Source organism: Chiloscyllium punctatum, chromosome 5 (genome assembly GCF_047496795.1).
Source record: "Chiloscyllium punctatum isolate Juve2018m chromosome 5, sChiPun1.3, whole genome shotgun sequence".
NCBI classification, from domain to species: domain Eukaryota; kingdom Metazoa; phylum Chordata; class Chondrichthyes; order Orectolobiformes; family Hemiscylliidae; genus Chiloscyllium; species Chiloscyllium punctatum.
In genome coordinates this window covers 79,993,915-80,010,645 of record NC_092743.1, presented here as the reverse complement: position 1 = coordinate 80,010,645, position 16,731 = coordinate 79,993,915, and the positions used below count along the sequence as shown (strand labels likewise).

At 38.3% G+C, this 16,731-nt stretch overlaps 1 protein-coding gene across 7 annotated transcripts in view; it reads left to right on the top strand.

Annotated features, from left to right (window-relative positions):
* Positions 1-15,744, top strand: part of LOC140477184 (frizzled-6-like) — a 54,900-nt gene extending 39,156 nt beyond the window's left edge. For 5 of the 7 annotated variants that reach the window (XM_072570629.1, XM_072570627.1, XM_072570628.1 and 2 more), the window contains exons 4-7: positions 3,325-4,342; positions 7,828-7,976; positions 9,134-9,562; positions 12,583-15,744. In XM_072570629.1, coding sequence (XP_072426730.1) covers positions 3,325-4,342; positions 7,828-7,976; positions 9,134-9,562; positions 12,583-12,745 — 1,759 coding nt within the window. In that variant the 3' untranslated portion in view covers positions 12,746-15,744. Of the gene's footprint in view, positions 1-3,324; positions 4,343-7,827; positions 7,977-9,133; positions 9,563-9,783; positions 9,894-12,582 lie in introns of all 7 variants that reach the window. The other 2 variants (XM_072570632.1, XM_072570633.1) reach the window with 2 other exon arrangements.
* Positions 15,745-16,731: the final 987 nt, after the last annotated feature.

Here is a 16,731-nt window from a genome sequence, read left to right as displayed (position 1 = left end):
GTTGGACCGAATGGCCTGTTTCCACACTGGGGATTCTATAATTCTATGAACAGCCTTCTGTTGTTAAAGGTTCTATAGAATCACAACCCTGAAAGAAGAAATTCTTCCTCATTTCTTTTTTTCTCTCTCTCTCTCTCTCGTGCTCTCTCTCTCTCGCAAATGTGTGACCCCTTATTCTGAGGTTATGCCCTTTTGTCCTAGACTGTCCCACAAGGGGAAACAACCTTTCCACATCTACCCTGACAAGTCCCTAAGAATATTGTATGCTTCAATAAAGTTGCGTTTCATCATACGAAGCTTCAAAGAGTACAGGCCAAATCTACTCAAACTTTCCTCGTAAGACCGTTTCACCCATACCTGGTATCAGCTTCAAGAACCTTCTTTCTTGCTGGACTACCTTCAATGCCAGTGTATCTTGCCTTCGATAAGGGGCCCAAAAGTATTTGCAGTATTCAAGCTGTGGTCTGAACTTTGCCTTGTATGGATTTTCGCAAAACTCAATAATTTTATGTTGCATTCCCTTTGAAATAAAAGCTGACATTCTATTTGTCATCCCCATTACTCACTGAATTTAGACGTTGGCTTTTTCTGATTCATGGAGGAGGACTTCCAAATCTCTCTCTCTTCTATAGCTTTCTACAATTGTTTTCTATTTAAATAACATTTGACTCTTTTTCTGAAAAAATGCATAACATTATATTCCATCCGTCAAGTTTTTGCCCATTCCCTTAACCTATCAACATACCTCTGCAGGCTTTGTATCATTTTCACTGTTTGCCTTCCCGCCTATTTTGTATCATCCACAAACTCAGCTTTAGGAAAGTCACTTTTCATATCCAAGTCATTAATGTATATGTAAACAGTTATGGCCCCAGCACTTATCCTTGTGGCATTCCTAGATACAAGCTGCCAGCCTGAAAATGCACCCCTTATCCCAACTCTGTCTTCTATCAGCCAATCCTCGATCCATGGACACCAAAACTCATAATCTTTCAACTACTTCCAACATCACCGGCTCTTATCAAGAACCTGACACGTTGTACCTTATCAAAACCTTTCTGAAAATCCAAATATATTACATCCATTGCTTTTCATTTATATATCCTGCTTGTTACCACCTCAAAGAATTCTAGTAAAGTTATCAGGCATAATATTCCCCTTCATGAAGGCACGGTCACATATTATGCATTTCTAAATGTTCTGCTGTTACTTTCTTCATAATATACTCTAGCATTTTCATAATAACAGACATTAAGTGAACTTTTGGCTCCTTTTCCCTTTTTAAATAAATGTGTTGCACTGGCAGTTGCCCAGTCCTCTGGGACTGTTACAGAATCTCAGGTTTCCTAGAAGATTATTACCAGTGCATCCACTCTCTCTGCAGCTACTTAATTTAAAATCCTGGGATGCATCCCATCCAGATCGCAGCAACTTTTCAGTCTTTAATCTCAATAGTTTCCCTAGTCAATTTTCTTTTGGTGATTATTGTGTTTTATTTCCTGTCCATTTGTTTCTTCAATATTTCATAATTTTGGAATCCTGTAAGCGTCTTCTACTGTGAAGATTGATAAAAAGTATTTTTGTAACTGCTGTGCCGTTTTTGCTTCCCCATTATTATTTCTCCTTCTCTAAGGAGCTGATGTTCACTTTGGCTTCTCTCTTCCTTATATTTCTAGAAACTCTTACAGTCCATCTTGATATTATTTGAATGTCTACCCATAAAGCTTATTTTCTCCCTTTTTATTAATGTTTTGGTTGCCTTTTATTGGTTTTTTAAATTTGCCCAATCCTCTGGTTTATTACTAAACTTTACCACATTGTATGTTTTTTCTTTCAATCGTTAACTTCCCTGGTTAACCATGGTTGGCTTATCCCATTTGTAGAATTCTGTGGGCAGCACGGTGGCACAGTGGTTAGCACTGCTGCCTCACAGCGCCAGAGACCCGGGTTCAATTCCCGCCTCAGGCGACTGACTGACTGTGTGGAGTTTGCACGTTCTCCCCGTGTCTGCGTGGGTTTCCTCCGGGTGCTCCGGTTTCCTCCCAGAGTCGAAAGATGTGCAGGTCAGGTGAATTGGCCATGCTAAATTGCCGGTAGATGTAGGGGTATGGGTGGGTTGCGCTTCAGTGGGGTGGTGTGGACTTGTTGGGCCGAAGGGCCTGTTTCCACACTGTAAGTAATCTAATCTTCACTGGAATATGTCTTTTGCTGTGAGCCATGAACTGTTTTCTTAAGCATCTGACATTGGTCCTCAACCTTTTTGCTGAAAAGCTCCTTCCCCAGTCCACTTGAGCCAATTCTGCTCTCATTCCTTTGTAATTATGATTATTTAGGTTTAGCACAGTGTTTCTGGTCCAAGTTCCTCCTTTTCAAACTGAATGCTAGATTCTAACATGTTGTGATCACTGTTTCCAAAGGGATCTTTTATTCTGCTATCGTTTATTGAACGTGCCTGATTACACCTCACCAGATCCAAAGTAGCCTGATCCTTGGTTGGATCCATAACATATTATACTAGGAAACTCTAGATTACATTCTACAAATTCTTCCTTACTGCCTCCTAACCAATCTGACTATCCCATCCATGTGAAGATTAAAGTCACTCTTGATTAATATACTGCCTTTGTTACATGCCCTCCATCCCACTGTACACCTACTCTTAAGGCATTTCCAAGTCAGGGAGATGAGTTGTCTGGAGAAGAACCTGCAGGTGATAGTGTTCCTATATATCTGTTGTCCTTGTCTTTCTAGGGTATAGCAGTCTTGAATTTGGAAAGTGTTGTTAAGCCTCCAAGCTTTATTAAGGTCAAATACTGTTCTGAATGTCACTTTGTAAAAATAAAAGGAGACAAATAATGATATACTACATTAAATATATTCAATTTGGATTATATTGCAATAGGATTGAGTTGGCCTTGCATTTGCTATAGACTTGAAACAGAAGTACAGTATATAAACTGCTGGATTGTTGATAATCAGAGTTGCAGCTTGCTCCATGAAGGAATCATATTATCTGACTTCAGTCTGGTCAGTTTTTATTGTCAGCTTTTCTGACTGGTGAGACCTCGGGTAAAGGAAAGTTAAATTGCACTACAAATTTAAAATTTGTCAGTTTGGGGTAATGACTATATAGAATTAAAAATATAAATTCGATAACAAGGTGGTTTCTCATAATCTCAACAGGAATAGTCAGTTTGAGGAGTAACTAAAATAGGTGCAAAATAGAAAAGTGTAGAATATTTCTGCTGATACATTAGAAAATGAGCATAATTTGAGTTTTAACTTGATCTTTCAGAGGAGGTTGATATGAATTTTTATTTTAAGGTTAGAAGATTGTGTTGATGGCCAGCAGTCTTCTGCAGTAACTCCAACCTCAAGATCGATAACAGAGAAGACTTCGCAAACAATTGTGAAAGATTATGGGTTTTGGTGTCCACGGCCCCTGAAGACCCCTACTGGACATGGCAGTTCATTTCTTGGTGTAGATGACTGTTTGCCACCATGCCCCAACATGTACTTCAAAGAAGATGAACTAAGCTTTGCTAAATGTTTCATTGGAGTTGTTTCCATCTTTTGTCTATGTGCAACTCTCTTTACATTCCTGACTTTCCTTATCGATGTTCGAAGATTTCGGTATCCTGAGCGGCCAATCATTTTCTACGCAGTATGTTACAGCATAGTATCTCTCATGTATTTTGTAGGTTTTGTTGCTGGTAATAATATAGTATGCAACAAGGCAGATGAGAAACTGGGAGCCATGGAAACAGTTGTCATAGGAGCACAGAGCAAAGGGTGTACCATCCTTTTCATGTTATTATATTTCTTTACTATGGCAGGTACTGTTTGGTGGGTAATCCTAACCATAACATGGTTCCTAGCAGCAGGACTGAAGTGGAGTTGTGAAGCTATTGAACAGAAAGCGTTGTGGTACCATTCTGTTGCCTGGGGAATACCTGGGATATTCACAATAATGCTGCTTGCCTTGAACAAAGTGGAAGGCGACAATATCAGTGGTGTGTGCTTTGTTGGGTTGTACGACTTGAATGCTTTGCGTTATTTTATCTTGACACCATTGTGCCTCTGTGTGGTGGTGGGGTTGTCCCTTCTGTTGGCAGGGATTATTTCCTTGAATCACGTGCGACAGGTGATCCAACATGATGGACGAAATCAAGAGAAGCTGAAGAAATTCATGATTCGAATTGGAGTTTTTAGCGGCCTGTACTTGGTGCCTCTAGTTGGGCTTCTGGGATGCTATATTTATGAGCAAACCCTTCGGACAACTTGGGAAACAACATGGGTTCATGATTACTGTCAAGATTATCCTATCCCATGCCCCAATCAGGTACATTCAGAAAGTGCATATTTTGACATGTTTTCTATACTTTTGAATTCTTGTTGTAATTCATTGCACATTATTGTTTTCAGTAAATTTATATTTCTGTATTCAGTGAACAGCTAGTAATTGAGATTTTTAGTTCTGACATGGATGCGTATTAAGATGGCAGCTAGGTGGCCAGTTACCAATGGCATAATCACAAGTTCCACAGGCTAAATTTAATCTATAAGCATGTTCATGGTACATTTTCTTCAGGACCTGTCTGCCATTGCTCATTTGGTAGTATCTTCAACTCCGAATCATAACATTGTCCTAATCCAACAATCTAGGCTGTGCTTCAGTGCAGTACAGAGGGAGTGTTATGCTGTCAGAATTGCCATCTTTCAAATGGGACATTAAACTGACCTCCATGCTGCCCTTTCAGTTGGATCCCATTACATTGTTTAGTATTTGATCAGGAAATGTATTCCTAGTGTCTCTGCCACATCTTATCCCTCAATCAACATTTTAAAAACCTGGATCATCTGGTATGTAGCACTTTGCTGTTTGTGACACTGTGTTTCCTACATTACACAAGTGAGTAACTTTCAAAAGCACTTTACTGAATGTGAAATACTTTTGAGACATCATGCAGTGATAAGGCACTATGTAAATGCAATTCTTCTTTCAAAATGTACATACAGAGGCAAGCATTGGGGAAATGCAGGGTAGGCACCACTGTGTTGCAGTATTCTAATTATAGTTTGTTGGTAGTTGAAGTAAGTGACCGTTTTGGATTACTTGACATGCCTTGATCATTTGATTCAGCCATATTTATTCTTTTACCAACTTCTCTTGTTCTTTTGGTTTTGAGCAAGAGTCAAGACGTTAGCATACATTGAGTAGAGGGGTAGGTATTCTGGCACACTTAACATTCATCTTTGGGAGTTAGTTTTGTTATTACAAAGAACTTTGAATTGTTTTAGTCCCAGTGTACTATGGCATAATATGGTACCTGAACAGCAATTTCGAATTCTTAATTAAATCCTGATTATCAAATGGAACCTCATCAGGATTTTACCACCTTTTGTGCAAACCATCTTGGATATGGAAATAATCTCTGTCCTATTTCTTCAGGAATGTAGGAATGGTTGTGGTGGCCGCGCACATTTACGGTTTTATATGCTTGTATGTTATGGGGATGGATGCAAATCAAATTTTAAACTATGCAATTTATATTTGCAATCAGATTTTTAAACTGACAAGTGTCAGTTATGTTTGGAATATAGTTTGTTAAATATTTATTTAAATTAATATGGACTTGTGCATTTGAATTTTCAGTGGTAAGTGTTATGCCATGTTTAATTGCAAGTCATATTTCACAAACTGAACTTCTATATAAGAAAATATTTATTTTTATATTATGTAATGCATAGATTATTTTGTTAGAAACTATATTTCTAACATTTTAATTACACAGAATTCTGCTTTCTTTCACTATATTTCCGAGGTTGCTGAGGCAATTAAAAGCTAATTTTCAGTTACAGCTCTTTAAACAAGTGTTAGTGCCAATATAATTTTATTTTATACTTGGGAATTATTTTGGAATGTTTGGACTCAGTTAAACTTTATATATTTAAAAATGACATAAATATTCAAATAACTATTTGGCAGAGGTATGTAAGGTATGACAGTATTCTAGAGGTGTAAAAAGTCCTTGTTTTTATCCAGGGTTTACCTGCATTACTTTCTGAGATAGGCTTAGATTGTGACATTACTATTGGGCCTTAGCATACCTGGAGCTAAGAGTAAAAATGATCGCCACCTAGTTAGTTTATGCTGAAAGTGCTCCAGTGTCATTTTTGTGATCCACAACTATATGGCCTGCCAGCAACTTGCTATACAGTAATTTTCCACAGAAGAAAAGGTCATTGTAATTCTAGAGGCGAGAATGCTGCTGACTCCATGGGGTAGGAAAGGGGTTGGTGGTCACCTTCAGCACTTTTCAGTTCTTGCCATTTGACATTGTGCTTTTTGTGCAACAAATTTACCATATTTAAAAAGGTGTCAAATTACTTTGCCATAACTACCGTGTGTACTCATGTAAAAGTCAAATTTTATTAGATCATTTTTAACGTTAAATTTATTGGGTCAACTATTACATGGATACTACTTTTGAGGGGCTAAAATTCATGCTACAGTCCAAAATACCATATCAGTAGCAGAAGCCCAACTGATCTCTAAACAAATAAAAGTAAAAGACAGGAAAGTATGCTAATCACCAGATAAAGACAATAGAAATAAAAATGAATTAGCAATTAGATTAGATTAATCTTTTATTTATACATATAAAAATTTAACTAGAAATATAATGTGGCTTTAAATTACAATTACAAGCTACATTAGGTGCATTAGTTAGAGGGAAATGGGGCTAGCTGGGTGGGTTACTCCTTGGAGGGTCAGTGTGGACTGATTGGGCCAAAGGACCTGTTTCCACACAGTAGGGAATCTAATCTTAAATTAAACATGTCATAAATAAAAGTTTGTTAAAATCCTGCAAAATCACACTGTTCAGCTAGGTATATGACAGTATTCCATGAGTGCTACAGGGAAACTGAACCCAGCTGTGCTGCACACAGAGGGAGGTTGTTACCTGTCTCTGACCTAATGTGTCTTAAACTTTTGCGTCAAATTGATGTGAATTGTACGTCGAAACACAACAGTACAAAAAAAATTAATTTCCTTATCGTAACATTTATGTGCAGGATAATACCTTGACTCATAAATGTTGATCTGTTATCTGTGAAGAACTAGGGTCAACCTTTTGCATGAGATATATGAAAAATTCCAGATTTTTGGCCAAAAATAGGGGATCAACTTTTACATGAGATCGACTTTTATGTACAGTATATGAACGTCAAAGGATTAGAAGAGAAAAACAAAACCTAAGAGATTAAGCTTGCTATTTTAGAATGCTAATTTCATTACTGTAACTAACATATTCTAGTCTGTCTACTGATTGTGTGTTCAGGTTTGTGAGAATTGTCAACCATTTTCTTTGGAGCTGCCACAGAGACCTGGGGCTAGAATTTCCCAAAAGGGGTGAGGTGATTTCTATCTATCTGCCATTATCTCTTTGACAGCAACAGCAACTTTAGTTTATGAAGCACTAATAAAGTAATAATTTTCCATCTCAAGGAAGTCCTGGAGAAATGTACAAACAGCTAGTTGTGCCATATCTCAAAATTACTTTAAAGCTTTCGGAAGAAAATAGGAAGAACCTGTACAGAAACTCCAGTGTCTGATATTCACAGTACATTGTATGTAGCTTACTTGTACAATGAACAATGAGAGGATATTTTCTACAGATAAATAATAAATTACACTTTGTAAACTTGATTAAGACTTGTTCCATTAGCATTATGGTACATAGTTTTACTTACATTGCTTACATTGCCTACTGGGCAGTAATTTAATGCATTAATTTGTTCCGCTTGTTTATTTTTATATAGGTGGAAACCTTGATCAGGCCGGACCTGTCACTCTTTATGATGAAATACTTGATGACTCTAATTGTTGGTATACCAGCAGTTTTCTGGGTTGGCAGTAGAAAAACATGTTCTGAATGGGCCAATTTTTTTCACAGTGCCCACAAGCGAGAGTAAGACTGACTTTCAATTTCTTCTTTAAGAATACTCCCATTAAATGAGGAAGGTTCTGTGTGGGTAGTATCAGAAGGGAAGGAGATATTTTGCAGATGCTGGGGGACTTAAAGAGCAAAATGCAGGGTTGGTGTTCAGCCATGGGAAGTATCTGGGAGAAACTAGACATTTCCCCTGTGTGAGAGAGAAGGCTGTTTTTGAGCATAAATCAGTTTCAAAATGGCATTAACATAGAGTCATACAGCAGGGAGACAGGCCTTTCCGTTCAACTGGTCCATACCATACTTAATCCCAAGCGAAACTAGTCCCACCTACCTACTCCTAGTCCATATCCCTGCAAACCTTTCCTATTCATATATTTATCCAAATGTCTTTTAAAAGTTGCAATTATGCTCACATCCACCACTTCGTCAGAAGATTATTCCACATGCAAACCACCCTCTGTGTAAAAAAAAAAGCCCCATTGTCTTTTTCAATATCTCTCTCGTCTCTCCTTAAAATGTGTCTTGAAATCCCACATCCTAGGGAAAAGACACCCACTACTAACCCTATCGACACCCCTCATGAATTTATAAATTTATATAAGGCCACCTCTCAACCTTCTATGTTCCAGTGAAAGAAGTCCAAGCCTATCCAGCCTTTCTTTATAACTCAAACCTTCCATACCTGCAACATCATGGTAAATCTCTTCTGAACCCTCTCCAGCTTAATATCCTGCCAATAACTGGGCAACCAGAGCTGGGCACAGTACTCCAGAAGACGCCTCACCAATGTCCTGTACAACTTCAACATGACTTTCCACTCCTAATTGCGAAGGACTGAGCAATGAAAACAAGCATGCTAAATGCCATATGTTATGTTATGTACCACATTTATTCTTAGGGATAGTTTATTACTGTTAAAGGAGTTGAAGAATGCTATTAAATTGTCTTTGTTAAATCAATCCAGATTTTTCATAGTCACTATTTCTGTGATTAGACCACAAATTTATTGAATTCCCTTTTATCGATACAGGGTATATGTTGGCATTTGAATCTTGACCTCAGCATTCCTAGTCCAGAACCATACTATCCTGTCCACAGCAAATATTAAAAGTGAAAATTTCAGCGATTAGTCGGATCTTTTTCTGAATATTCTTTTTCTCCCATCTTCTTAGCCCTATTACCGAAAGTCGGAGAGTGCTGCAGGAGTCCTGTGAATTTTTCCTGAAGCACAATTCTAAAGTTCAGCACAAGAAGAAGCACAAATCAAGTTCCCATAAACTCAGGGTAATCTCTAAATCCATGGGAACATCTACTACCGGCATGGCAAATCATGGGACATCAACTTTGCCTGCAACCAATCACGAATCATTTGGTGAAGCAACATTTTCTGAGGCTAAACCTTTCCTTGAAATCAGTGAGCATGATGCTTTCCTCCCTGCTATCGCGACTGCATTGAACGCATCCACCGGGGAACAAGTTTCTCTCAGTTTATCTGGACACGGGGTGACTACTGACCTTCCAGAGAAAAGGAGTAAAGGAGGAAGCGTATCTGGCAGAGTAAGCAACCAGTCTGAAGGCTTGCAGAGGGTTCCAGATGGACGGTAAGAAACTAGTGGTTTACTATGTAGTTTAATGATTATGATGAGGGTTGTAAAATGCAGTGGAACTTGCTTTAAGTTATTAGCAAGGTGGGAATTCAACCTTATGGGGAAAAATCTTATTCCAAAATGACTTCTCATTTTGTAAGGGTTTGCACTCACTTGTGTTGATCAGTAGACAATCCGCTCTAAGAATCAGTTTTGAAATTATTTGCTTTTCTCAGACAGAAAACACTCCTGCGGCTTACGAGCTATCTATTAAAGACACTTCAAAATAGACTTATCTGTCTCTGCTTCTTATGTTGCCTGCTGCTTGGCAAATAAAAATCATAAGGTCAGTTTTATCCCTCAGCTGTATTGTGTAAGGAAATGCAAGGATTTATTTGTGTAGTTAGGAGGCATAGCCCACATCAATCATCTTGTCTGTGTTAGTTTGAAGCAATCTTTTTGCTTTAAATAAATTTAAAATTAGTCAGTAATTTGAATTAAGCCACAGTACAAAGTATACTGTATTGCTTAAAGATAAATGAATGAAGAATTCATTTAATCATGGTATCTTGGAGTACAAGTACTATGTAGCACTGTGTGTGTGTGTGTGTGTGTGTGTGTGTGCGCGCATGTGTAGCCATACAGCACGGAAACAGACACTCTGGTACAACCAGTCCATGCCAAACATAATTCCAAAGTAAACTGGCCTACATCTGGCCTGTATCTCTCCAAATCTTTCCTATTTATGTATCTATCCAAATGTCTTTTAAACATTGTAAATGCATTATTACTCTCATGTATAACATGAAATTGGCCTAAAGACATTAGTATCCTTTTTGATTTTGTTCCTGAATTTGAGTGTCAGTTGCGAGGCCCTTATTTATTGCCCATGGATAGGTGCTGTTAAGCCATCTTCTTGAACTGTTGCAGTCCATGTGTAACACAGTTTGATTGGAAGGAGCTTCCAGGCTTTTGACACAATGACAGTGAAGAAATGGCATCATTAGTTTAAGTCAGGATAGTGTGTAGCTTTGAGGGGATGTGTCTCCTGCCCTTTTCTAAATGGTAGAAGTCGGAGTTTGGAAGATGCTGTTAGAAGGAGTTGTTCTCTGCTTTCCTGTCAGTACATAAAGTTTGCACCAGCACAAGTGATGAAATAAGCGACGTTAACATGTTCAGACATATTCTGGCCAACAAGTGGAATGTTCGAAATGCGCCTTGGAGGTAATGTGATTTAATTTTGTAAGAAGGATCTCGCCTCAGGCGACTCTCTGTGTGGAGTTTGCACATTGTCCCAGTGTCTGCGTGGGTTTCCTCCCACAGTCCAAAAATGTGCAGGTTAGGTGAATTGGCCAAGTTAAATTGCCTGTAGTGTTAGGTGAAGGGGTAAATGTAGGGGAATGGGTCTGGGTGGGTTGCGCTTCGGCGGGTCGGTGTGGACTTGTTGGGCCGAAGGGCCTGTTTCCACACTGTAAGCAACCTAATCTAATCTAGTAATCTAATCTAATCTCTTGAACCTGAAAATAGACCTTGTTAAATACTATGTTACTATTTTATATGAAGAAATCCTTGGGTTTCTGGCAGTGTTGCCCACAGACTTCAGGTTGAGGCACAAAATGTTTCTAAATTCTTTTGCACCCACAATTTTGATAGTTTTTTTTAGTTCAGGGAGAACGTGGTCTTCATTGGCTAGGCCAGCATTTATTGCCCATCTTTACTTGTCCTTGAGATAGAAGTGGTGAGCTGCAAACTTGAATATCTGCAGTCCATCAGGTGCAGATACTGGTAAGGGAGTTCCAGGATTTTGACTCCTTGACAGTGAAGGAGCAGTAATATGTTTCCAAGTCTGGACGGTGAGTTTCTTCAAGGGGAATTTGCACCTAGTAGTTCCAAGCAAATGCTGTCCTTATCCTCCTCAGTGGTAGAGGTTTGCAAGATGCTGTCTAAAGAGCCTTAGAGATTTGCTGCAGTGCAGCTTGTAGATGGTACACACTATCATGTTGAGGAGAGTGAGTGTTGAAGGTTTCTGATCAAGAAGTTTCCTTGTCCTAGACGGTAATGAGTGTTGACACTGCATTCCTCTATCAAACTGCTGACTTTGCCTTGTTGATGACAAACAGGTTAGGAGAGTCAGGAAGTGAGTTACTTGCTTCAGAACTCCTAGCTTCTGAACAGCTGTTGTAAGCACAGTATTTGGATGGTTTTCAGTTCAGTTTCTGGTCAATTATAATCTGTAGAATGTTGATAGTTAGGGATTCAGCAATAGTAATGTTATTAAACATCAAAAAGATCAAAATACATCATGTCACCTTTCGATTAGTCACTGTCCAGCCTTGTGGGCTCAATTTCAGCCCATAATCTCTGTCCTCATTTTGTTTTCCTATTTCACTGCATTTGGTTTTACTTCTGTCAGAAACTTGTTTTTAGTTTCAAAAATAATTGGTTCATCTTTCTGCTGTCCACACCTCATGAAGACATATTTTTGGTTTCTTTATTTGTTCTATTTTGGACTTAATTGTCCCTTAGTCAAGAATCACCAACTCTCCTATTTTCCATCCTGTCACTTCTGTTTTTCTCCCATCCTTCTCCCATCCTTCTCCAGCCTACACACACAAGCGGGTACACAGGTGACTTGTTACATTTCTGATTTCTGAATGGCAAGTCATTATCCTGAAAACAGCTCAGTTTCTCACTTCACACATGTTGCTTGACCTGAGCTATTCCAACATTTTCTGTTCTTATTCCCGCTATTTTCTTCTGTTCTGCATTACAATCTGGAATGCCTCAAATTCACACTGTTTAAAGGTAATGTTGGTTCCAGAGAACTCTCTTTCTCTGTTCAGCAACTCAGTATCTTTGTTTTAATGTAACAGCATATGTAATTTTATAACGGCTTTCCAATTACACTCAGCTCTCCTTAATTTGCTTCACCTTAAGACTGCATTTTGATTCTTCATGTAACTCCACGGGAGATCGTTTACTCTGTAATTAATGACTGTTTGTTTGTTTGTTTGTTTGTTTATTTTTGAAAGCAGATTAACACCAAGAGACGACTATGCTGAAGAACAGACAGTACAATCTAGTTTTGTCCTCGTGCCCCACAATCCACGGGCCAGTAGCAGCAAGAGCCCTGCTTCTCTTCTCGTGCATGCATTGCCAGATATCACCAAGTTTGAAGACTCTGAGAATGGTGACTAAATGTCTGACCATGTTAGATTGATATATTTGGTGGCTTTTCATGTCTTGGCATTTGGACTATAGCCTATGCTTTGTGAAGACGGCATCTGTAGCACGTCATTTTGTGAGCTAGTTACTTTTTTTTTCTTTAGTTTTAGGGAGAAAGTTTAAATGCACTACAGATAAGTCTTAAATAGTTTGAACTTGAGAACTAATCTGAAAGTCCAACTTACTACAAATATCAGAGGAACCTTTTTTATACTTCCCAGGCAAATTTTTTTCTGATACTGTAAAATATCATGTGGTAACCCTCCATTTGTAGATAGTTTTGTATTAGTGTTTATGGGGATGGGAGGGGTAGAAATTGAGTTCAGTCAATATTGTGTCTTTATGCCTTGTAAAGTAGGCAGTGACAGCAGTGTTTCTTTGTGGTATCTTCTTTCTGTTCAATTATATGCTCCTTCATAATGTTATTTTACCTTGCATAGTAGTGTGTATGTATGAAATTGCTTGTTCACCTTGAAATAATGATAAATAGGGTGTAACACTCCCTTAGTAGCTACTGTTACCGCTGTTGTTTATTTGTTCCAATAATTTGCACAATTGTGGTAGTTGACTCAGCAGGATTGTGGATACTTTATACAGATTGAAGGAAGAAGCAGAGAGACCTGGGAGTGTATTTACATCTTTTGAATGTGTAATATAGCGAGTTTAGAAGTCTGTTATAAGGGCAGGTGGATACTTAGCTTTATCAATAGAGACGGAGGACAAAAGCAAGGAGATTATCCTAACCACGTTACTTAGGCCTCATCTGGAGTATTGTAGGCACTGCATTACTATACGTTAGGAAGATTGACGAGGCTTAGGAGTTGATGCAGAAGGAATTAATTTGCGTAATACCAATTACAGTGTATAAAGGATTTCACTCGCGTCAATACTAGAATTTGGGATCGTTCTCCTTCACTCTGAGATGGTTATGGGAAGATTGGATAAAGGCATTCAGAATCCTTTAATAGAATAAATAAGGAAAAACTGTTTTCGATGCGATAACAATTGGTAATCAGTGCACAGAATAAAGGAATTGACAGATGAACCTGAGGTGATATGAGGGGAAAATGAATCTGGAATGCAGTGCCTGAAAGAGTGGTGGAAGTAGGTTCAATAATCATTTCCAAAAAGGAATTGGATAAGTACTTTATGCAGAAACCCCACTGGAACTATTAGGTAAGAGCAGGGAATTGAAGTAAATTCAGTGGTTATTTGAATGTTCTGGTCCACATGTTCGAAAGGAAATCCCCTAGTCGGAGATTACACAACATCTCTAACTCTCTACAGTTTAACTCTGGTTTATCAGTTCAGCTCCACTCAGTCTCCAGTTCTGTCAAGTTTTAAATCTTGGCACAATTATGGGCAGGTGAGAATTAACATATGTATGAACATATGGGGAACAGAGTGGTCTACTCCACCCTTTGAGCCTGCTCCACCATTCATTAAGATCATAGCTGATCTGCTTTTAACCTCAACTCTACATTCCTGCATATCCCTAATAACTTTAATCAAGAATCTATCTACCTCTGCCTTAAAATGTTTAAGATTCTGCATACATTGCTTTTTGGGGAAGAGAAGTCCAAAGACTCTGAACTGTCTGAGGGGAAAAGAAAGTTTCCTCATCTGTCTTAAATGAGCGACCCTTCATTTTTAAACCACGGCACCTAATTCTAGATTCTCCCACAAGCAGAAACACCTGGTCAAGTCCCCTCAGGCTCTTAAAAGTTTCAATTAAGTCACTTCTGACTCTTCTAAATTCCAGAGGATACAGCCTCACCTCATGAGGCAATCTGCTCATTCCAGGTATTGATCTAATCCTTTCCTCCTCTCTTCCCCTCTCTCCCTTTCTTCCTCTCTTCCTTTCTTCCTCTCTCTCTTTCTGTCTCTGTCTGTCGGTCTGTCTCTCTCTCACTCTCTTAAATTTACACTATTTTCAGTTGTTTTATGTCAGATATCCAGCATCTGCAGTATTTTTGCTTTTGTGGGTGATCTGATGAATTCCCTATGCAGCAAGTCTTCATTGCTGCCACTATGTGGCCAAGCAGGAAAGATGTATTTTTCTTACCATTTGCATATTTGAAGCATTTTAAAATTGCCAAAAATGTAGGTTTATAAGAAGTTTTGATCTGCGTTGAACCAAATTAAACATTTACTGAAGGAAAATATAACTTCCTATTATCTTTATACCTCCAAAGCAACAAGATAAGCAAAATGCAGTGTACGACTGCAATCGGTGTAATTCTTGTACAGTGAGAACTAGAAACATGACTGAATATCTCTGATCTAAAGTGGATACTGGACATTGGATCTGGTTTTAAAGGGATGTTTATAAGCCAAAAGTATTGATTACAGTGTTAAAGGGCACAAGAACTGTTGGCAACTGTGTGTATATTGAATGAGCCAAACAACCAATTCTTCAAGTTAAGCTATTTTAAAGAAATGCCTGTGTTTTTAAAAAATAAAGCACACATTTAGTAAATTGTATGAAAGTTGAAACTTTAAGGATGTATGCCCTGAAAATGAGTTTTACTTTGGTATTTATTAGTGTGACATAGCCAAAATCACTGGAGACAATTTCACCATGCAATCATACTTATTTACTCTAAGTATAAATAAGACTGCTTGATTAATGGAAAGTCACTGGAATGCATATTTTAGTTACTGGATGTTTAAATGGATACACTGGAAAACAATAAACACCAAGATTCATTCTTGCAAATGCGGCTCAGACAAGTGCAGCTGAATAGTACAAACTGTCACTAGACAATGGAATGTTTTTAATTTCTTATTTATAGTTTTTCTTTTCCAAATGCAGTTGATGTTTGCTGCTATTTTATATATTTAAAGTGTTTTCTTGATGGTGGTGGCTGGTGATTCATATGTTTTTGCACAAGTTTGCATTTTTTGTTCACCACTTTGTAATCTGATTACTAATTATGTTCTTTTGAAAATAAAGTACTTGCTGTGTAAAATGATTTTATTAAAGTTACTGCTAATTTAAAAAAAAGCAGGTTTGTGCACCTGTCTAATAATTAAAACATTTATTACTGCTTTGAGTTATTTTTATGTGGAGCTAACCTGTGCTAGCAACTCTATTGTGAAAAGACTGAGAAATCTTCAAACCACAGTGGCTATTACCAGTCTTTCAATTAGTGTTAAACCTGTAGCTTGGTCGATATAGAGATCAAGGATATTAACATTTCAGTGTAACCCTTCATTAGACCTGAATTAATTAAACAAATATTTAAAAGTAGAATAAATATTAGAAGTGAAAGATTATTTTGGATCATCTGTGAAACAAAAGAAGGAAATGATTGGAAAGATGAAATGACTTATGCATCTGTTCATTGAAAGAGCCTAAAATGAATGTTACTGTGAAGTCTGTCCAAGGATGCCTACCTTGAAGAAGTTCTCCTACTCTTTCTCAAGGATGTCAGTGAGTCACTCTCTCACTGCACCCCCCAGATTGGCTGAAGAGTTTCAAGGAAGAGGAGACAAATAAACGGCATCAATGCGGATCTTGCCAGTTTGCTCATTTCCCCTCCCCCACCTTATCCTAGATCCAACCTTCCAACCCGGCAACACCCTCATGTCCTGTCCTACCTGTCCATCTTCCTTCCCACCTATCCACTCCATGTTCTTCTCTGACCTAGGATAAATAGACAAGGTCTTTTCCCTGGGGTGGGGGAGTCCAGAACTAGAGGGCATAGCTTTATGGTGAGAGGGGAAAGATATAAAAGAGACCTATGGGGCAACTTTTTCATGCAGAGGGTGATGTGTGTATGGAATGAGCTGCCACAGGAAGTGGTGGAGGCTGGTACAATTGCAACATTTAAAAGGCATCTGAATGGGTATATGAATAGGAAGGATTTGGAGTGATATGGGCCAGGTGCTGGTAGTTAAACGAGATTGGGATGGGATATCTGGTCAGCATAGATGAGTTGGACCGAAGGGTCTGG